Here is a 23,953-nt window from a genome sequence, read left to right as displayed (position 1 = left end):
GCAGAGTGTTTAATGGAGAATCATACTTTAAAAAATGGTGATGGAAATTTACATGCAAAAAATTAGTACTTATGCCTTTCATAAAAATTAGCTCAAAATGGATCATAGAACTAAATGTAAAATACAAAACTATCAAACTTGTAGAAGATAACACTGGAGAAAATCTTGGTGATCTTGGGTTTGGAGATAACTTTTTATATACAACATCTTACACTGTTGATGGGAATGCAAATTGGTACAGCTACTTTGGAAAACAGTGTGGAGATTCCTTAAGAAATTAAAAATAGAGCTACCTTATGACCCTGCAATTGAACTATTGGGTATTTACCCAAAGATAAGGATGTAGTGAAAAGAAGGGACTTCTGTACCCCAATGCTCATAACAGCAATGGCTACAATGGCCAAACTGTGGAAAGAGCCAAGATGCCCTTCAATAGATGAATGGATAAAGAAGATATGTTCCATATACACAATGGACTATTATGCCTGCATCAAAAAGGATGAATACCCAACTTTTGTATCAACATGGACAGGACTGGAGTAGATTATGCTGAGTGAAATAAGTCAAGCAGAGAAAGTCAATTGTCATATGGTTTCACTTACTTGTGTAGTACAGGAATAACATGCAGGACATTGGATGGAGGAAAGGAGATATGAGTTGGGGGAAACTGGAGGGGGAGATGAGCCAGGAGAGATTGTGGATGCTGAGAAACAAACTGAGGGTTTTGGAAGGGTGGGGGGAATGGGTGAGCCTGGTGGTTGGTATTAAGGAGGACACGTATTGCATAAAGCACTGGGTGTGGTGCATAAACAGTGGATCTTGGGACACAAAAAATAAAATTTAAAATAGCATGTTGTATGAAAGAAAGACATGGAATTGAATATTGAAACCTTTGTCTTTAACAATGGGGACCAGATTCAGGAATGTCCACCATTTATAGTCAATAAATAAAATTTTCAATATAATCTATTGTTTTAAATTCTTGATATACTTAGATCATTAATAAAATGATAAATTGCTAGGGAGCCTAATTTAAAGTAAAGTATATACCCAAAAGAGTTGGAGACTTATCTTTTCACAAAAATCTGCAGATGGATATTTAAGTAATTATATTCATAACTGCAAAAATTTGGAAGCAACCAATATGTCTTTCAGTGGTGAATAAATAAATGGGTATTAAGGGGAAACTGTGGAAAATCCAGACATTAGACATGAAGGAACCTTAAGTATATGTTACTAAGTGAAAGAAACTACTCTGAAAAAAAAAAAAAAGAAAGAAAGAAAGAAAGAAGCTACTCTGAAAAGGCTATATACTGTATGATCTCAACTATAAAACATTCTGGAAAAGGCACAACTATGGAGACAGTAAAAACATAACAGATTATAGGTTGGGGGAAGGCTTAGAGAGGGAGAGCACAGATTTTTAGGCCAGTGAAATTCTCTTATGGTATTATAATAAAGGGTATATTTTATATTCATCCAAAACCATAAAATGTACAACAAAAAGAATGAACCCTAATGTAAACTACCAATAGTTTAGGTGTGTCAATGTATGTTCATAAATAATAACAAATGTACACCTTTGGTGCAGGATGTTGACATTGGGGGAGGCGATACATGTGTCAGGAAAAGAGATATTTGGGAAAATTCTGTATTTTTCCCTCAAGTTTTCTGTGAACCTAAAACTGGTCTAAAAACTAGTCTTGTTAATAAAAAAAAAAAGTGTGTATCAGAAATTAAAAAAGAATACAATGCTTGCCAATATTTTATAATAAGATTTCTAAACAGCTCAAAAATTGAATTAAAACTGCAAATTATAGTTATAAGTCAACCCTTTCGATTGTAAATAATAGAGCTGTCTATCTGGTGAGATGTCACTGGAAAGTAAACAGAGCTTCTAGAGGCAGTTAGATTTTACTTAACATTTTAATTTTGAAATTAATAAGCACAGAGATATCTTAAAATAAATGCAGAAGTTTAATCTTATTTACTTATTTTATGTATGTCATTTCATAGTGAAAAATTTTACTTATATGCTGAGAGGGAGGGGCAAGATGGTGGAGAAGTAGGAGACTCTGTTTCAACCGGTCCCCTAACATGAGCTAAATATCTACCAGTATACTCTGAACACTCATGAAATGAGCCTGAGATGTAAGATTATATACTTGTGGATCTCTTTGGGGGTAGAAGACACCAGTGGACAGGAAAAGCAGAGTGGGAATGCTCCGATTGATATTGGAGGATAAGCAGAATGTAATACCCCAATACGAAAGTGCCCTGTGATTGGGGACCAGGATTAACTTGGAGTTGGTTAAAAGCACTCAAAAAAAGCAGAAGATCTTACAGGGCAACTGGTGGAATACAGCGTTCACAGGCAGGGGTCTAAGTCCATGGTCCCAGCATGGTCACTGACAGTGACAACCTGTTGCAGAGCCAGTGGGGCCCCCAGTCCGTGGTCCTTGAGCCTGCTGATTTCCACTACTTGCACCACCTCTCAGGACTGGGCACAATCCCACCTGTGCCTGAGAGAACCCAGTGCAAACTCCAGTCCATATCCCTTGGCCCATAGCCTTCCATGACCTGTGCAGCTGTAGGATCTGAGTGCACCTGGTGTGGGCCTGGACTCCAGAGAGTAGTCTCAGCAAAGGCAACCACCAGAAGTGGGCTCCCTGGATCACTATCTCTTGCGGTATTCGTGGCATGGGGGTGCAGAGACAAGCAGGGCCTTGTGTGACAACTGGGACATGGCTGGGGGAGCACGCCTCCTGTGAGAGGTTCAGTGGAGCTTGCAGAGGGGGAGTCTGTGTGTTCTGGACCATCCAGAGGGGTGCAGACTGAGGTTTCTCTCTGAGGTAGAGGTCTGGGTGCAGACAGATTCTTTGTTCTGACCCTCTGAAAAGCCACAAAAAGCCATCAAAGAACAACAACAAAAAAAAACCTCTAGAGAACAAAAGCCTGAAAAACCAGTTTGCATAGAGCCCAAGCCCCTTGAGAGGGGGCAGGGCTACTCAATTGAAGCAAGATTGACTGGAAAACAACAGAACAGGCCTCTCCTTGAGAAGTCAAAAGAACAAGAGGACATCCATCACAGGGTCCCCATAAAACTGTAGAACCCCAACAGCAGGAGAAAACAATATATTAAGCTCCTGATATTGCTCCAAAACCTGTATATTTCATAGATACAACCTTTTTCTTTCTTTTCCTTCCTTCCTTCCTTCCTTCCTTTCTTTTTCTCCTTTTCTCTTTCTTTTTTTTTAAATTAGTTCTCAATGATTCTTGTTCTTTTAATTTTTTTAACCTACTTACTATTACAGCTACATAAATCATAATAAAACATACTTTATAATAACTTTTTAACTTGAAATTTTTTCATACATATACCAGGGTTTCTTATTCTTTAACAAAAATAACAATATATACCCAGGAAGAACCAAAATAAATTTCCTTCTCCACATCAAGGATTTATAACCACCCTCCCATCTTATTCTTCTGTTAGTATTTCTCTGTACTTGTTTTCATTCTGGTTATTATATAAATCTTATACTTGGGATGCATTTTGGCTGGGTTTTTAAATTTTTCTTGTCGTTTACTTTTGTCGGTCTTTTTGTTTGTTCATTCTTGTTTATGTACCATGTAAACCTTACTTCTGGGACTCATTTTGGTTGGATTTTCTCTCTTTTTTCCTCCCTTTCTCTCTGTTTTTTCTCTTTTCTTTCTTTTCAGTGGTGACATCTGAATGCTCTGAAACTTTCCATGGTGCACCTTGCCCGGATCGTGGTTGATATATTCAGCTATACATCCCCTCAACTACCTCTCACCAAAATGACTAGGAGGAGGAACACCCAACAGAGGAAAAAATCACAGACTGTGCCCTCTGCCAGAGAACTATAGGATATGGACATAAACAGTATGTCGGAAAGGGAATTCAGGATAACAATCATCCAGGCAATGGCTAGGTTGGAGAAAACCATTAGTGACAACATAGAATCTCTAACGGCAGAAGTGAAAGCTGATCTGGCATAAGTTAAAAAACGTTATCAATGAGATCCAGTCTAATCTAAATACTCTAACAGCTAGGGTAACTGAGGCAGAAGATAGAATTAGTGATCTAGAAGACCAATGGATAAGAAGGAGGATGCCTGGAAAAAACAGCTTAGAAACCACAAAAACAGAATTAGGGAAATAAATGATGCCATGAAACATTCCAGTGTCAAAATTATTGGAATCCCTGAGGGGGTGGAGAAAGAAAGAAGACTAGAAGATATAGTTGAACAAATTCTGGATGAAAATTTCCCCAGTCTGGGGAATGGAACAAGTGTTTGTGTTCTAGAGGGAGAAAGGACACCCCCCACCCAAGATCAACAAGTCTAGAAAGACTCCAGACACTTGATTGTGAAATTCAGGTATCATAATTTTAACAAGAAGTCCTAAGGGCAGTTAGGGGGAAGATATTCCTTAAGTTCAGAGAGAAGTTCAATCAGAATAATGACCTGTCCATGGAAACCTGGCAAGCCAGAAAGGGCTGGCAAGACATATTCAAGGCACTATATGAGAAAATCATGCAGTCAAGAATATTTTATCCAGCAAGGTTGGCATTTAAAATGGGAGGGAGAGATAAAGAGCTTCCAAGACCAGCAAGGTTTAAAAGATGTGGCCACCAACCCAGCACTATAAGAAATATTAAGGGGGGGGGGTTCTATAAAAGAAGAAAGAACTCAAGAGTCTCAGAACAGAAATTTACGGAGATAATCTATAGAAACAAAGACTTCACAGGCAACATGATGTCAATAAAAACTATTCCTTCAATAAGCACTTTCAACAAGAATGGCCTAAAGGCTCCCATAAAACCACACAGGGCTTGCAGATTGGATAAAATCATAGGACCAGTCCATATGCTGTGTACAACAGACATATTTGGAATGTAAAGATACATCCATATGAAATGAAGGTATGGAGAAGAATCTTTCATATCAGTGGGCCTCAAAACAAAGCTGAAGAAGCAATTATCATATCAGATAAATTAGATTTTAAGCTGAAGACCATAGTCAGAGATACAGAAAGACACTACATCATATTTTTTAAAAGATTTTATTTATTTGACAGAAAGAGAGATCACAAGCAGGCAGAGAGGCAGGCAGAGGGGGGGGGGGAAGCAGGCTCTCCACTGAGCAGAGATCCCAACATCGGGCTCGATCCCAGGACCCTGAGACCACGACCTGAGCTGAAGGCAGAGGCTTAACCCACTGAGCCACCCAGGTGCCCCAACACTACATCATTCTTTTTTTTTTTAATTTATTTTTTATTTTCAGCATAACACTATTCATTATTTTTGCACCACACCCAGTGCTCCATGCAATCCGTGCCCTCTATAATACCCACCACCTGGTACCCTGACCTCCCACCCCCGGCCCCTTCAAAATCTTCAGGTTGTTTTTGAGAGTCAATAGTCTCTCATGGTTCACCTCCCCTTCCAATTTCCCCCAACTCCCTTTTCCTCTCTAACTCCCCATGTCCTCCATGCTATTTGTTATGCTCCACAAATAAGTGAAACCATATGATAATTGACTCTTTCTACTTGACTTATTTCACTCAGCATAATCTCTTCCAGTCCCATCCATGTTGCTAATATTCTCAACAAGATCCTAGCAAACAGGATCCAACAGCACATTTAAAAGATTATCCACCATATCAGGGAGATCATATGATAGTTGTCTCTCTGCTTGACTTATTTCGCTAAGCATGATATGCTCTAGTTCCATCCATGTTGTCGCAAATGTCATTTCTTTTGATGGCTGCATAGTATTCCATTGTGTATATATACCTGATATGAGGAAGTGGTGATGCAACATGGGGGCTTAAGTGGGTAGGAGAAGACTAAATGAAACAAGATGGGATTGGGAGGGAGACAAACCATAAGTGACTCTTAATCTTACAAAACAAACTGAGGGTTGCTGGGGGGAGGGGGTTTGGGAGAAGGGGGTGGGATTATGGACATTGGGGAGGGTATTGTTTTGGTGAGTGCTGTGAAGTATGTAAACCTGGTGATTCACAGACCTGTACCCCTGGGGATAAAAATATATGTTTATAAAAAATAAAAAATTAATAATAATAATAAAAAAAAGATTATCCACCATGACCAGGTGGGATTCATCCCTGGGCTACAAGGATGGTTCAACATTCGCAAATCAATCAATGTGATACCCAACTTTTGTAACACTACATTATTCTTAAAGGGTATATCCAACCAGAAGATTTAACAATTATAAATATTTATGCCCCCAATATGGGAGCAGCCAACTACATCAGTCAACTGCTAACCAAAATAAAGAGTCATATTGATATTAACACATTAATTGTAGGGGATCTTAACATACCACTCTCAGTAATATACAGATCATCCAAGCAGAAAATAAAGAAACAAAAGCTTCGAATGTCACATTGGACCAGATGGACCTCATAGATATATACAAAACATTCCACCCTAAAACAACAGAATACTCATTCTTCTCAAGTTCACATGGAACCTTCTCCAGAATAGACCACATATTGGGTCACAAATCAGGACTCAACCAATACCAAAAGACTGAGATTATTCCCTGCATATTCTCAGATCACAATGCTTTGAAACCACAAGAAAAAGTTTGGAAGGAATTGAAACAGGGAGTCTAAAGACCACCTTGCTTAAGAAGGCTTGGATCAACCAGGAGATCAAAGAAGAACTTAAACAATTCATGGAAACCAATGAGAATGAAGACACATCAGCCCAAACCTATGGGATATCACATAGAGGGTTCTAAGGGGGAAATACATAGCCATCCAAGCCTCACTCAAAAAAATTGAAAAATACTGAATACACCAGCTCTCTTTACAGCTCAAAGAACTGGAAAACCAACAACAAATTAAGCCAGCACCAGGCACAAGAAGGGAAATAATCAAGATTAGAGCAGAGATCAATGAATTAGAAACTAGAGATACTGTAGAACACATCAACAAAACTAGAAGCTGGTTCTTGCAAAGAATCAATAAGATCAATAAACCACTGTCCAAACTAATTCAAAAGAAAAAAGAGGACCCAAATTAATAAAATTATGAATGAAAGGAGAGAGATCACGACTAACACCAAGGAAATAGAGAAAATGATCAGAAATTATTATCAACAGCTACATGCCAATAAGTTAAACAACCTACAAGAAATGCATGCATTCCTGGAAACCTCTAAACTTCCAAGAATGAAACAGGAAGAAATAGAGAACCTGAACAGACCAATACCTCATAATGAGATCGAAGGAGTGATCAAAAACTTGCCAAAAAACAAGAGCCCAAGACCTGATGGATTCCCTGGGGAAATATACCAAACAGTCAAAGAAGAATTAATACTTATTCTTCTGAAGCTGTTTCAAAAAACAGGAACAGAAGGAAAAATTCCAGACTCTTTTTATGAGGCCAGCATTACCCTGATCTCCAAACCATGCAAAGTCCCCATTAAAAAGGAGAATTTCAGACCAATATATCTGATGAATATGAATACAATTGATTCTCAACAAGATCCTAGATAATAGGATCCAGTACATTAAAAAGATTATCCACCATGAGCAGGTGGGATTTTTCCCTGGGATGTAAAGATGGTTCAACATTCACAAATCAATGTGATAGAATTAATCGAACAAATCAATAAGGGAAGAGAAAAAAAATAAATTGTACTCTAAATTGTTACAGAAAAAGCATTTGACAAAATCCAACATCCATTCCTCATGAAAACTCCTCAAAGTATAGGGATTGAGGGAACATTCCTCATCTTCATAATACCTATGTATGAAAAACCCACAGCTAAAAATATCATTCTCAATGAGGAAAAGCTGACAGCCTTCCTTTTGAGATCAGAAACATGACAAGGATATCCATTTTTCCACTGTTGTTCAACATAGTACTAGAAGTCTCAGCAATAGCAATCAGACAACAGCAACAACAACAATAATAAAAGGTATTCAAATTGGCAAAGAAGAAGTCAAATACTCTCTTCACAGATGACATGATACTTTATATGGAGAATCCAAATGACTCTACCCCCAAACTACTAGAACTCACAGCAAGGATCTGTACTCAAGGAACTAGAGAACCCTCATGAAAGAAATTGAAGAAGACACAAAAATATGGAAAAGCATTCCAGACTAATGGATCAAAAGAATAAACTTTGTTAAAATGTCTATACTGCCCAGAGCAATCTATACTTTCAATGTCATCCTGATCAAATTCCAAAAGCATTTTTCAAAGTGCTGGAACAAACAATCCTAAAATTAATGTGGAACCATAAAAGACCCTGAATTGCTAAGGAAATGTTGAAAAAGAAAAACAAAGCTGGGATCATCATTTTGCCTGATTTCAAGCTTTACTACAAAGCTGTTATCACCAAGACAGCATGGTACTGGCACAAAACAGACACATAGACCAGTGGAACAGAGTAGAGAATCCAGATATGGACCCACAACTCTATTGTTAACTAATCTTTGACAAAGCAGGAAAAAATATCCAGTAGGAAAAAAAAAAAAACAGTCTCTTCAATAGATGGTGCTGGGAAAATTAGACAGTTATGTATAGAAGAATGAAATTCGACCATTCTCTTACACCATATACAAAGATAAACTTGAAACAGATAAAAGACCTCAACATGAAGCAAGAATCTATCAAAATCCTAGAGAACAGGCAGTAACATCTTCGACATCAGCCACAGCAGCTTCTTTTAAGATACGTCTCCAAAGGAAAAGGAAACAAAAGTAAAAATCAAGTTTGGGGACTTCATCAAGATTAAAATTTCTTCACAGCAAAGGAAACAGTCAACAAAACAAAAAGGCAATCCATGGAATGGGAGAAGATATTCACAAATGATACTACAGATAAAGAGCTGATATCCAAGATCTATAAAGAACTCCTCAACAGATAATCACGTCAAAAAATGGGCAGAAGACATGAATAGACACTTCTCCAAAGAAGACATATACAAATGGCTAACAGACACATGAAAATATGTTCATCATCATTAGCCATCAGGGGAGATTCAAATCAAAACCACATTGAGATACCATCTTACACCAGTTAGAACGGAAAAAAAAAATAACAGGACAGGAAACAATAAGTGTTGGAGAGGATGTGGAGAAAGGGGAACCCTCTTACACTGTTGAGGGGAATGCAAGTTGGTGTAGCCACTTTGGAAAACAGTGTGGAGATTCCTTAAGAAATTAAAAATAGAGTTACCCTATGACCCATCAGGCAATTGCACTACTGGGTATTTACCCCAAAGATACAGATGTAGTGAAAAGAAGTGACATCTGTACCCCAAATGTTCATAACAGCAATGGCCACAGTCACCAAACAGTGGAAAGAACCAAGATGCCCTTCAACAGATGAATGGATAAAGAAGATATGGTCCATATATACAGTGGGGTATTACACAGCCATCAGAAAGGATGAATACCCAACTTTTTTGGGTCCATGTTGAAACATGGATGGGACTGGAGTAGACTATGCTGAGTAACATAAGTCAAGCAGAGAGAGTCAATTATCCTATGGCTTCACTTACTTGTGGAACATAAGGAATAACATGTAGGACATTAGGAGAAGAAGAGGAAAAGTGAAGTGGGGGAAATCAGAGGTGGAGAGGAAGCATGAGAGACTGTGGACTCAGAGAAACAAACTGAGGGTTTTGGATGCAAGGGGGGGGTCAGGGGATGGGTGAGCCTGGTGGTGGGTATTAAGAAGGGCACGTACTGCATGAAGCACTGGGTGTGGCGCATAAACAATGAATCTTGGCACACTGGAAAAATAAAATAAAAAAAAATATGGCTCCTGGGTAACTCAGTCATTAAGCATCTGTCTTCAGCTCAGGTCATGATTCCAGGGTCTTGGGATAAAGCTCTGCATTGGGTTCCCTGCTGGGTGGGAAGCCTGCTTCTCCCTCTCTCACTCCCCCTGCTTGTGTTCCCTCTCTTGTTATTTCTCTCACTGTCAAATAAATACATAAAAATTAAAAAAAATAAATAAATAAAATAACATAAAGTATATGCTGGACATAGGGATATATTAATAAAAAAAGAAAAATTTTATTTAAAAATCCAAAAACTAAGTAAAATAAAAATGGAAACTAAATGGTAGTAGGCAAAGAAAACAAATTTGTATCCAGTGGAACAGTATCAATAATTTATAATCTATAACTTTGTTTTGAGACTTAATAAAAATAATTTGTGCTCATACTTAAAACAGATAATTAAACAATGGAAAGCAAAAGATAAGGTCAATAACTATAACTATAGAGAGTAAAAAACAAAACATGAAAATGTACTTATCCTCTTTGTTAACAGCCTCTAGAAAGCTAAAGACATGGAATAGGTATTTTATACATTCTAAATCCAATCAAATTAAAAATTATAAATTGAATACTGATAAATATTATAAATCCGGAATAATTCCTATAATGTTGACTGTCACTTACACTGATTTTCTTTCAGGAAAAATAATTTTAAAAGGACCAATACTATAAATTTTAAGATATAAAACTTAAATACAAAAGTAACAGCAGATTTGTATTAGCAGATTAAGATAGATAAGCCATTGGGAAGAAACAAAGAAATTTTGCATGAGGATACATATCCGACTGGAATCCTCTTCATAGGAACAATCTGACAATTCGCTAACATTTCAACAGGTTTTTTTAAGTGTACTCTCTATAAAACATTATACAGCTATAAATTTTAATTATTAAGAAAATGAGGAAGAACAAAATATGTTCATAATTACAAGTCAATTATACATTTATTGGCATAAGAAAAGAATTAGTATTTTTCATTCAAACATGTTATTAATTCATAAGTTGTGGATTTTGAGAATAAAATCAACAGATGTAGTACAGTTTAACAGTGTTTTAATTAGCTCCACTGATTTTCTTTATTTTTAAATTTATTTTTATGATTCTGTTAAATTAGCTAACACAGAGTATATCATTAGTTTTTGATGTAGTGTTCAATGATTCATAAGTTTTGTATAACACCCAGTGCTCATCACAGCACCTGTCTTCCTTAATACCCATCACCTAGTTACCCCATTCATCCACCCTCCTCCCTTCTGTAACCCTCAGTTTGTTTACTACAGTCCAGAGTCTTTCATGGTTTGTCTCCCTCTCTGATTTCTTCCCATTCAGTTTTCCATCCCTTCCCCTATGGTCCTCTGGTCTATTCCTTATGTTCCACATATGAGTGAAACCATATGATAATTGTCTTTCTCTGCTGGATTTATTTCACTTAGCATAATCCCCTCCAGTTCCATCCATGTTGATGCAAATGGCAGACATTTATCATCCCAATTATTTCCTTTATATTGGTTAGCTATTCCTTGGTAAGTTCAGTTTAAAAGTAACTAGACTCTCAGTTCTCCCCAGTAAGATAAACTTTAATTTGAATTACCCACAAAAATAATATTTAATTTAGAACTACAAAAAGAAAACTTACTCCATTTCCTCTGCATTTTGTAACAGCATTACATTTGTTTCCTGCCAAATGAACTTCTTTGCAGGTTTTATTTATACAGTACTAAAATAAAACAAAGATATTTCATAGTCACATATTTGAAGCAATATGAGAAAAGGATTATTTGTTATATACACATAAGTGATGCTCAAATTGAGACATTTTATTCCATATTACTCTGATTCTGATACAAAGATTCTAGCATTTCAATAAAAAAATCTAAACAATAGAAAAAAGAAAAATTACTGAAGGTGTTTACCTTGATGTAATTTTTAAAATAATGTAATATAATTTGGGTTTTGATACTTAGAATTTGGAATTGAATTGAAAATCTCCATCAGGAAAATTTTCTACATTATGTTAATGTTCTATTATAAATAATTAGCTAGATTAATATTAATGATTTGTCCCCTCAAAAATTAGAACAAAATTTATTAATTTTGTTTGAGTTTCAGATATGTTAGTATTTTGGATTATGAATATTTGTTAAATATTGATAAGAATAATTTGTCAACAAAAATATTTTAACTATATTTGTATCCATTGTAAAACCCTTGTTATGTCAAAATGGGTAATCTAGTGGTAATTGGCCACCTGTATATATAACTTTTGCCTCATTTACCTTTCAAAATTTTTTTAACTGTCCTCTTGGCTTACGTTTTTTTTTTTGTTTTATTTTAAAAAGTCACATAAATTATAAATAATACATTGAAAATATGAAGATAATAAGAATAAAAATTGGATTTTTGAAATTAGTTCCTGAAAATTAACATACACCCAATACTTAAAAGATGTTGCATATTCCAGCCTACATTTACCTCCTCTTTTCAACATAATTTTGGAAATTCTAGCCAAAGAAATTTGGTGATAAAAATAAATAAGAGGCATACAAACTGTATAGAAAGAAGTAAAATTATCTGTTTGCAGATGACATAATCTTATATATAGTAAATCCTAAAGACTCTCTACACACAAATAAGCTTTTCAAAACTAATTGGCAAATTCAGTAAAGTTTCAGGATAACATATTAACATACAAAAAATAAACTCATTTCTTTACACTAGCAATAAACATTGTGAAAAATTAAGAAAACAATTCAATTTGAAACAGTATTAACTATTATTAACCGACTAAACCAAGCAGGCAAGTGATGTGAAGGTATAAATATATAGAAAGATACCCTGTGTACATGGACTGAAAGACATTGTTAAGATGCTAATTCTAAAGACATTTTTTTCAGAAATAGAAAACCCATCTAAGATGGAATTTCAAGGGACATCAAATAGCCAAAACAGCCTAAAAACAAAACAAAGTGGGAGAAATTACACTTCTTGCTATCACAACCTTCTAAAAAGCTACAGCAATGAAAACAGTAGTCTTGGCATAAATTCAGAAATAAAGATGAATGGAATATATTAGCCAAGAAATAAATCCTTGCATATATGGTCAAATAATTTTGCTGCCAAGACCATTCAATGACAAAACATAATCTTTTCAACAAATGATCCTGGAAAATTGGATATCCATATGAAAAGAATGAAATTAGATCTTACACCATATGCAAAAATTAACTCAAAAAAATTCAAGACCTAAAGAGCCAAATAATAAAACTCTTAGAAAACATAGGGGAAAGCTTCAGAACATTAATTTGGAAATGATTTTTTCAATATGACACCCAGTGATAAGGAACAAAAGAAAGAACAGGTACATTGGACTTCAAAAAAATTAAAAGGACTTTCATGTGCCATAGGACACTATCAAGAGACTGAGAAGGAAATCCATAGAATGGGAGAGAATATTAACAAATCATGATCTGGTAAGGGATTTTCCAACATATATGTAGGATTCTTTAAACTCAACAATTACAAAAACCAATACTAAATTAAAAATGGACAAAAGACTTAAATAGACATTTCTCCAAAGAAGATATAGGGATAGCCAACAAGCTTGTGAAAAAAAGTTCTATATTACTAATTGTTAGGAAAATGAAAATTAAAAACTCAATAAAATATCACTTCCTATCTGTTAAGATGGTTATTATCCAAACAAAACAAAACAGAAAGTAAGTGTTAGTAAAGAAGTAGTTCAAATTGGAACCCTTGTGAATTACCAGTGGGAATGTAGAATTGTGCAGCCACTGTGAAAACAGAATGACCATTTCTTAAAAACAAAACAAAACAGGGCGAGGAGCAAAATGGTGGAGGAGTAGCAGACCTAAATATCCCCACATCCCAGGAGTTGAGCTAGATAGTTATCAAACCATTCTGAACACTTACAAACTCAACAGGAGATCAAAGAGGAGCAGCAATTCTAGTAACAGAAAAGCAACAGCTTTCTGGAAGGAAGGATGTACAGAAAAATGAATCTGAGGCAATATACAGGATGAGAGACCATGGGGGGAGGGAACAGCTTCTGGCAAGCAGTAGAGTGGCAGAGCACAAAATCAGAACTTTTGGAAGTCTGCTCCATGAGGGACATAACTCCAGAGGTTAAGCAGGGGTGGGGTGGGGGCGTGGAACACTCATGGGGACAGTGAGGTCTTAGAGGACTCTCAGGGTCATAGAAAGACCAGGGGTGCCTGAGTGTGGCAGAGCTGCCAGGTGTCAGAGCAGGGAAGCTGACTGCAAAGATGGAGCCAAGGAGTGGGCTCACAGCTCGGGGTTACCTTAAACCATGATCCAAGGCACAATTGGCCCACTAATCTTCAAGCAGAGACCCCACAAGTGGCAGATCTAGGAAGAACCATCCCCTTCCTCCTCTGGGAGGAGTGGCATGGGTGCACACTGCAGGAATCTGCTGGGTTTGGAGACTCCAAACAGGGCCATGCACTAGAGATAGAAACACTTGGTCACAGGCCAGGTGAGCAAAGAGTGTTGCCAGAGACCAGAGAGACAGGAATGATTGATTGCTTTTCTCTGCTGAGACTGCACTGAGGAGTGGGGACCCGTGCTCTTGGCTCCTATGGGGCTGAAGATTGGGAGGTCCCCATTTTCATTTCCACCCTTCAAAGCTGTACAGAAAGTGTTCAGGCAACAAAAGTTCCTGAGAGCAAAACTAAGATTAAGAGCATCCAGCCAAGACCAAGTTTACTGATCAATGAGAACTGTGGAACTCCAGAGCTAGGGGAATGCAACACATAGGATGCATGACGTTTCCCCTTGATTCTTTAGTCTTTCAAAGTTAATTTTTTTTTAATTTTATTTTTTTCTTATTCTATTTTTAAAATTTTTCCTCTTTCTGATTTTAACCTTTTAAAACTATTTTATCTTATCAATACCTTTTAAAAAATTTAAAATTTTCATTGTCATAGTCCTATTCTATTCCTTCATTGTATTTAGCCTTATTTTTTGTATACATATAGGTTTTTCTTTCTTTAAAATTTTGGGATACGGTTTCTTCTAACATACAAAAATATACCCTAAATCTAGTGCTTGGCTTTGTTATAGTCTCCAGCCTGATCACATTTTCTCCTCTTTTTTTTCTATCTTTTTTCAACCAACTTCTTATCAATTCCATTTTTAGAATCTTTAATTTTCACCTTTACAGCCATATTCCATTCCTTCATCGTGTTTACCTTTATTTTTGTATATATATGTTTTTCTTTCTTTAAAATTTTGGGAGGCAGTCTCTTTTAACAGACCAAAACACACCCCAAATCAAGTGTGTGGCTCTATTGTATTCACCACTCTAACTAACTATACACACACACACACACTCACACATATATATACATATATATATACATACACACACATACATACATATATATATACACACATGATTGCAAGTTATAGATTATTAATCAAGAAATAATTTCATTAAGAAAATGAGGACAATGCTATCAATAAATAATTTTGGAAACAGAAAAAACATACCATATATGGCACTTTAATGGCACTGCCAACTTCACAAGACTATTTTTTTTAAAAGATTTTATTTATTTATTTGACAGACAGAGATCACAAGTAGGCAGAGAGGCAGGCAGAGAGAGAGAGAGGAGGAAGCAGGCTCCCTGCTGAGCAGAGAGCTCGATGTGGGACTCGATCCCAGGACCCTGAGATCATGACCTGAGCTGAAGGCAGCGGCCTAACCCACTGAGCCACCCAGGTGCCCCCTTCACAAGACTATTTTAAGAGATGTTTTCAATACTTGTGATATTATCTTATTTTCATATTTTGAGTAGCACAAATATCTTTTATATACAAATACAAAAGACAATGTAGTCTTATTAGTAATAATTTATCTTTATTGGACCATGTATATTAATATTATAGTTGAACATGCCAGATTTAATATCCTGGATTTCTGAAATCCACTCTAAAAGTCTAGTTATAACATATATGTCTATCAAAAATAAGAATCTTGCATTTCAAAAAATACCAATATTTTCCATATCCTGTGATGAGAGCACACTTTGCTTCCATTCAACACACTGCTGTAACTATAAATATGTGTCAGGCAAAGTTTTGGAAGTATCCTTTTAGTCAAATAATATGCCACAAATGATGTACTATAACTAGTAGTTTTACAGTAAATTTCTATTTGTAGAGTTCTGATTTCTATGAATTTTTAGAAAGAAAAAATAAATTAAAAAATCTGTGTCTGAAAACGTTTTTTAAAATAATCAGTTATTATTTGTGTGGAGGGAATTGTAGGTATTTAACATCAAAGAAAATAAGCTATAGTTATTTTTAAATAAAAATAACTTTATCAAAATAGTAGTGTTATACATACATCCAAATACAATTTTCCTAGAATAACACAACACACATTACTACTGCTATAACATTTTTTATCCTGCTTAATTAAGAATGAGAGGTACTCTTCACTAGAAGCTCAGAATAACAGTGGTGCTTAGCATCCTGAGTCTCCTAGATAGTTATGATCAAAGTCTGGCAATTCTGAACAATTTCCCAAAATTCTCAATGTAAATTTAATCACGTGTGTTGCCTAATCTCTACATTAACTAACATAAGAGGAAGTTTGATATCTTCACATATCCATGGTTTTTCCTTATGAATCTAGACTACTCAAATACCATCAGTGAACTCCCATATATTGCTTTTTTTAGATTTCAATAAAATAAAACTATAATTCCAAAGAAGAAAAATTGCATAATCATATATATTGACAAAATTCAATACCTATTCATGATAGAAAAAGAAAATCTCAACAAACAAGAAATAGAGGGGACTTCCACAATTGGCTAAAGGTCCTCTTCAAAAACCTACAACTAACATGATATGTACTAGATAGTAAAAGACTGGATGCTTTCCCTTAAGATCAGGAAGAAGGCAAGGGTATACAGTCTTATGATTCTATTCAACATAGTACATGAAGTTCTACCCAGTTCAATAAGCAAGGAACATATATTTAAAAGAGATGATAGATAAATAGATGATAGACAGATAGACAGACTGATAGATAGATAGCAGAAGACAGATAGATGAGAGAGAGAGACTACCAAAGGAAAAAAAGAAAAAGCTATCCCTTTTCACAGATGGCATCATTGTCTACACACAAAATCTTGAGGAATTTACATAAAGTTCTAAAACTAATAAATGAGTTCAGCAAGTATTTTGGGTACAAGTTAGATACATAAAAACAGTATTTCTGTATACTAACAACAATAAAAGGTGAGATGAAAACACATTCTCCCAAATGAATAAAATATTTAGATATAAGTCTAACAAAAGATGTATAGGATCTCCACCTTGAAAATTATTTTTGAAAAAGTCAATGACTACATAAATAATTTAAAAGGCTTACCATATTCATGGTATGGTAGATACAGTACAGTAAAAATATCAGTACTTCCCAAAATGAACTGTAGTTTTAACACAATTCTTATTAAAATTCCAGAAAATATTTTATTGTCCTTTATAAGTTTATTTGAAAACTTATATGGAAAAAATACAGGACCTAGAATAGCTAAAATAATTTTGAAAAAGGGAAGTAAAATGGGAAGATTTACTCTACCTATTAGTAAGGCTTACTACATTACTGAACTAATCAAGAAAACATATTAGTGGGTGGATAGAAAGATCAATGTAACAGAATAGACAACCCTGATATAGAACCACAAAAATATCCCAATTTAATTTTTATAATGGTACAGAAAAAAGAACCTCAACCTAAACCTCACACCTTATAAAAAAGTTAGCAATAAGTAAAAATTTACTGTAAAACTCATTATACATTTTTAGAAAAAAATATTAGAACATGCAAAAATATCTTCATGATCTAGAGCTCGGTGAAATTATTAGACTTGACACCAAAAACATAGTCTATAAGAGGAAAAATTGATAAACTGGACATCCTGAAAATTAAAAGCTTGAAAAAAAGCTACAGAATAGAAGAAAACATTTGTAAACTTGAGTGTACTATTTATAAAAAAACAAAGACCAACATCTTTTATAAAAAAGGTGATCTGATTAGACACGAGTAAACATTTTAATGAGAAGAGTGTATTGATGGTATATAAGCAAATGTGTTGAATATAATTAACCATTACAGAAGTGGAAATTAAAAGCACAAATGTCCATATACATGTATCAAAATAGCAAAAATAAAAAATAGTAATAACAAAAAATACTGGTCCAAATGTGGAGAAACTTGATCACTTAAATATTGTTGGTGGAAAAGTAAATGGCATAACTACTCTGGCAAAGATTCTATCAGGTTCTTACGGAATCAAACATGCACTTCTCATGTGAACCATAAATCACACTTTTTTTTTTATTAACACATACTTTACCCCTGGAGTACAGGTGTGTGAATCATCAGGCTTTACACATTTCACAGCATTCACCATAGCACATACCCTCCCCAATGTCCATAACCCAGCCACCCTATCCCTACCCCACCACCCCCCAGCAACCCTCAGTTTGTTTAATGAGATTAATAGTATCCATGGTTTGTCTCGCTCCTGATCCCATCTTGTTTCATTTTTTTCCCTCCCTACTCCCCATAACCCCCCTACCCTGCCTCTCAAATTCTTTATATCAGAGAGATCATATGATAATTGTCTTTGATTGACTTATTTCACTTAGTATAATACCTTCTAGTTCCATCCATGTTATTGCAAATGACAAGAATTCAGGCTTTTGATAGCTACATAGTATTCCATTGTATATATATATATATATATATATATATATCATGTATTCTTTACCCATTCATCTGTTGATAGACATCTAGGTTCTTTACATAGTTTGGCTATTGTGGATATTGTTGCTATAGACATTTGGGTGCACATGCCCCTTTGGATCGTTACATTTATTTCTTTAGGATAAATACCCAGTAGTGCAATTTCTGGGTCATAGGGTAGCTCTATTTTCAACTTTCTGAACAACCTCCATACTGTTTTCCAGAGTGGCTGTACCAGCTTGCATTCCCACCAGCAGTGTGGGAGGGTTCCCCTTTCTCCACATCCTTGCCAACACCTGTCATTTCCTGACTTGTAATTTTAGTCATTATGACTAAAATCAGACCATATCAAAATGGGTAGGAAGGCAGGGATATCATCTCACCAAAAACTGTGCTGCCATGGCATCCTAGAATAGGGATGGATCTCACCCATCTAGTGTTTCCCGTGGAGAAGCAAGGGGTTGGTGCCCCCATATTAGTCATCTCAATCCTTGAGATCTGCACTGGAAACACAAACTCCCAAAATGTATGGCTTAGAAAACCAAATAGACTGATGCTCAAGGGACCCAAACTGCTATTACAAACTTGAGATTCACGTTTTAAACAGCTTACATATGGTCTCACTCAACCAAAATCCAACAAAACCAACCAAACAAAAACAAACAAATCCCTTAACAGATTGGAAAGCGTTATGAATATATGTGAAGGAGATTCATTTGCTAATTCAAAAATCTCTTGTGGAGGAGTGTTCCCTGGAGTCAGAGGCACTGGCAGATACCATTTTTGCAATCTGCACCTATCCTGTTAGCACAGGAGGAAGTTCAGACACAGCCCATTCCCTCCACCTTGCCAAGACAGAAAAGGCCAGCATTCAAGTACTGTTCTACTGCCTTACAGAAGTCTGGTTGTGCAGGCAGTTGTAGCACTCTCCCTCTAGCTGGTTTGAGCAAGTGAACATGAACAGTTATGACATTCTCATGCTCACTAGATAAAGTCAGCAAGCATGAACAATTATGACACTCCTTTGTGGGAGCAAGGGGTTATGGCATTCTACTCTGAAACTAAAGCCAGCATACATAAACAGACAAGGACTCTCAGCTGCATTCTAACCTATGGAAATGTGCAGTTAAGATACATCATCACTGCCTTTCTTAAGCCAGCAAATAATGCTCCAATCTCTACATTCTCCAGCTGTATATCTAAATCCAGTACGTGTGGATAATTCACAAAGAGAAATTCCCTTTGATCTACCTGATTCTGGTGATCAAGGAGGCTGGCACCCTAATATCAATGGGAATATGATAATTGGAAACACAGTTCTTGGTTGGTCACCACACCTAGGTTAATACACAGACAATAGACTGAAACACAACCCCAGTCTTCCTGTGGAAAAAGTCTGTTTGTCAAATATGGAACTTCAGCCTGAGGGACAGTTTTCAAATCTCCATACAATGAGGCTAAGGAATCACTCCTGGCAATGTAAGCACATCCTTCTGGGCCTCACTACTGCTCCAGAAAGGAGCGTATGCACTTATCTACAACCTCAATTTTTGCAACTATCACCCTAAGGATACTTCCAGATCTTCTAGATACCAGCAGGGATTATAACTGCATTCCCATAGGACTGTACACATATGTTCACATTTTACATATTTACATATTTGCCTAAGGGTCTGGTTTCCAATTAACCTGAAAGTAGGCATAAATGAGATTCTTCCCATTGAATACTGAGAGGTCTTGGTACACACTCAGAAATAGGAATTAATCAAGAATAAATCGGGTGGTTAGACAATCACAAAGATTTGAGAGATAGTCAATAGTTAGGGTAAAATTAAAAAAGAAAGTTGATCACGTACACAAAGTCACTCCTTCCAGATTGAGAGAAGTAGCTAGAAATATGAATGCCTGGGTGGCTCAGTCATTAAGCATCTGCCTTTGGCTCAGGTCATAATCCCAGGGTCCTGGGATTGAGCCCACATCAGGGTCCCTACTCAGCAGGAAGACTTCATCTCCCTCTCCCACTCCTCTTGCTTGTGTTCCCTCTATCACTGTGTCTCTCTGTGTCACAAAAATAAATAAAATCTTTAAAAAATAATACATAGAGTCAAGCAAAATTAGGAAACAGAGAACTGTAACCCAAAACAAGGAACAAGAAAAAAGAAAACAACAACACAGGAAAAGACTCCTAAGTTATACGAAGATAAGTAACCTACCAGATAAGGGTTTCAAAATAATGGTCATAAAATGCTCACTTAACTTGGCAGATGAATGAACATAGTGAGAAAGTCAACAATAAAAACAAAAAAGAAAATCTAAGAATACTAAATAAAAGTCACAGAGTTAAGCATAAAATAACTAAAAAAAAATTCACAAGAGGTTTTAACAATAGACTGGGTGAAATAGAAGAATGGATTAGCAAGCTGGAAGACAAAGCAATGTAACTCATCCAGACCGACCAGCAAAAAGGAAAAAAAAGAAAAAAAAAAACTTTAAGAAATGAAGAAAACATGAGACCTTTAAGACAACATGAAGCAGAATAACATTTGCATTATTGGTGTTCCAGAAGGAGAACAGAGAGATCAAGGGACAGAAAACTTGTTTGAGAATATAACAAGTGAAATTTTTCATAACCAAGGGAAGGAAACAGACATCAAGGTCCAAGAAGCTCAGAGAGTTCCAAATAAGATGAACCTAAAGCAATCCACACCAAGACACATTATAATTAAAATGATCCAGCAATTGTACTATTAGGTGTTTACCTAAAGAATACAAAAATCCAATTCAGAGTGATAAATGTAGTCCAATGTTTATAGCAGCATTATCTACAATAGCCAAACTATTGAAACAGCCTATGTCCATCAACTGATGAATGGATAAAGAAGATGTAGTATATATATAGCATGAAATATTATTCAGCCATAAAATAATGAAACCTTGTAACCCGAAACAACATGGATGGAGTTAGAGAGTATTGTGTTTAGTGAAATAAGTCAGTCAAAGAAAGAGAAATACCATATGATTTCACTCACATGTGGAATTTAAGAAACAAAACAAATGACTATAGGGGAAAAAAAGAGGCATACCAACAGAAAGGTTCTAAACTATAGAGAACACACTAATGGTTTTCAGAGAGGTCAGTTGGAGGATTGGTTAAGTTGGTGATAGGGATTAAGGAGTGCACTAGTTGTGATGAGCCCTGGGTATTGAAATTAAGTGTTGAATCATTAAATTATACAACTGAAAATAATATATAATAATAATATAATATAATTATATAATATATAAAATAAATGTATAATATATAATAATAATATTAATAATTTGTTAACTAACTGGAATTTGAATGACTTAAAAGAAAACTAAAAACAAAAACAAAAATAAAATGTTAAAATTTAAAGAAGAGAATCTTGAAAGCAAGAGAGAAACAAATTGTTATGTACATAGAAAACCTCACTAGGCTATCCATGATTTCTCAGCAAAGATTCTTTTTCAGGCCATGAGGAAGTGGCATGACATTCATTCCATCCAAGAATACTCTTACCAGCAAGATTAACAACCAGAATTGAAGAAATGGTAAAGTGTCTTTAAGATAAGCAAAAGCTAAAGGAGTTTGTGATTACCAAACAAGCCTTACAAGAAATGTTAAAGGGACTTATTAAAGCTGAAAATAAATAACAGTAATTAATAACAGAAAAAACATACAACAGTAAAAATCTCATGCAAAAAAATAAATAAAGGCAGTCAATTAATAGTTATAAAGCTACTTTATGAATGTCAAAAGATTAAAGTAGCAAAATTAACTAAAGCTGTAATAATTAGATAAGGGATATGTAGAATAAAAAGGAAGTAAAATGTGACATCAATAATATAAAATGTGGGGATCAAAAATTCAAAGTTTTAGAACATATTCAAATTTAAGTTGCTATACAGAGGAAGATATATGTAAACATTATGGTAACCAGAAGGCAAAAATTTATACTAAACACACAAAAGAAAATGAGGAAGAAATGTAAACATACACTTAAGAAAATTATCAAAACACCAAGGGAGAATAGACAGAAAAGGAGACAAACTACAATAACAGCCAGAAAACAATGAATGAAATAGAATGAGTACATATGTGTCAGTAGTTACATTATATGTAAATGGCCTAAATCCTTTAATCAAAAGTCAGAGAGTGACTGAATGGATAAAATAACAAAACACATCTATACATTGCCTACAAGGGATTTCTTTCAGAAGTAAGGACACTCACATATTGAAAATGTAGGAATGGAGAAAGATAGCAAAGAAAGCTTGTATAGCTAGATTCATATCAGACAAATAGTCTTTTTTATTTTTAAATTTTAATTCCACTGTAATTAACTTACAGTATTATATTATTTTCAGCTGTACAACAGAGTGATTCAACAGTATGTTGTTACTCAATACTCATTAAGATAAGTATATCTTATGTTACTCAGTGGTCATTAAGATAAGTATAGTCTTAACAGACAGACATTAAACAAAGGCTATAATAAAAGACAAAGACACTATAGAATGATAAAGGGACCAATCAAGAAAGATGTAGTATCTATAAATATATATGCAACTAATATAGAAACACCAAAATACATAACAATATTAATAGAACTAAAAGGAGAAACTGACAGAAATACAGTAAGTGTAGGACACTCTAACATCCCACTAAAATCAATGAATATATCATCTAGACAGAAAATTTAAAAAGGGAATCAGCATTAAACATCACATAGAGCAGATGGACTTAAAAGATGTAGAGAGAATATTCCACCAAAAGGAGCAAAATAAACATTTTTGTCAAGTGTATATGGAATATTCTTCAAGATAGATCACATGTTGTGCCATGAAACAAGACTCAAACTCAAGATAATGGAAATCATATTAGATCTGCTCTCACCACAGTGGTGTGAAACCAGAAATCAATCCCAAGAAAACTAGAAAAAACAGAAATATATGGAGATTAAATAAATGTTGCTTAACAACTACTGGATCATAAAAGAAATCAGAAAAGAAATTTTAAAAATCCTGAGACAAATAAAAAAAGAAATACAGCTTACCAAAATGTATGGGGTGGTGCAAAAAAAACAGTTATAAGAGGAAGTTAATAGCAATACAGGTCTATCACAAGAAACAAGAGAAATCTCAAGTAAATAATTTAGCCTTACACATAAAGGAATTAGAAAAAGAACAGAGTAAGGCCAAAGTTAGTAGAAGGAAGGAAATAATAGAGATCAGAGCTAAAATAAACGAACCAAAGACTAAAATGGCAA

General features: G+C 35.1%; 1 protein-coding gene across 1 annotated transcript in view; it reads right to left on the bottom strand.

Annotated features, from left to right (window-relative positions):
* LOC101691786 (disintegrin and metalloproteinase domain-containing protein 18-like) overlaps positions 1–23,953 on the bottom strand; it is a 204,420-nt gene that overhangs the window by 62,582 nt on the left and 117,885 nt on the right. Inside the window, exon 17 of the mRNA XM_045070988.1 lies at positions 11,496–11,576. Coding sequence (XP_044926923.1) covers positions 11,496–11,576 — 81 coding nt within the window. The remainder of the gene's footprint in view (positions 1–11,495; positions 11,577–23,953) is intronic.

This window comes from Mustela putorius, unplaced genomic scaffold, assembly GCF_011764305.1.
Source record: "Mustela putorius furo isolate JIRA1106 unplaced genomic scaffold, ASM1176430v1.1 tig00003976_pilon_pilon_pilon, whole genome shotgun sequence".
Lineage (NCBI taxonomy): Eukaryota > Metazoa > Chordata > Mammalia > Carnivora > Mustelidae > Mustela > Mustela putorius.
This window is presented reverse-complemented; position numbering and strand designations above follow the sequence as displayed.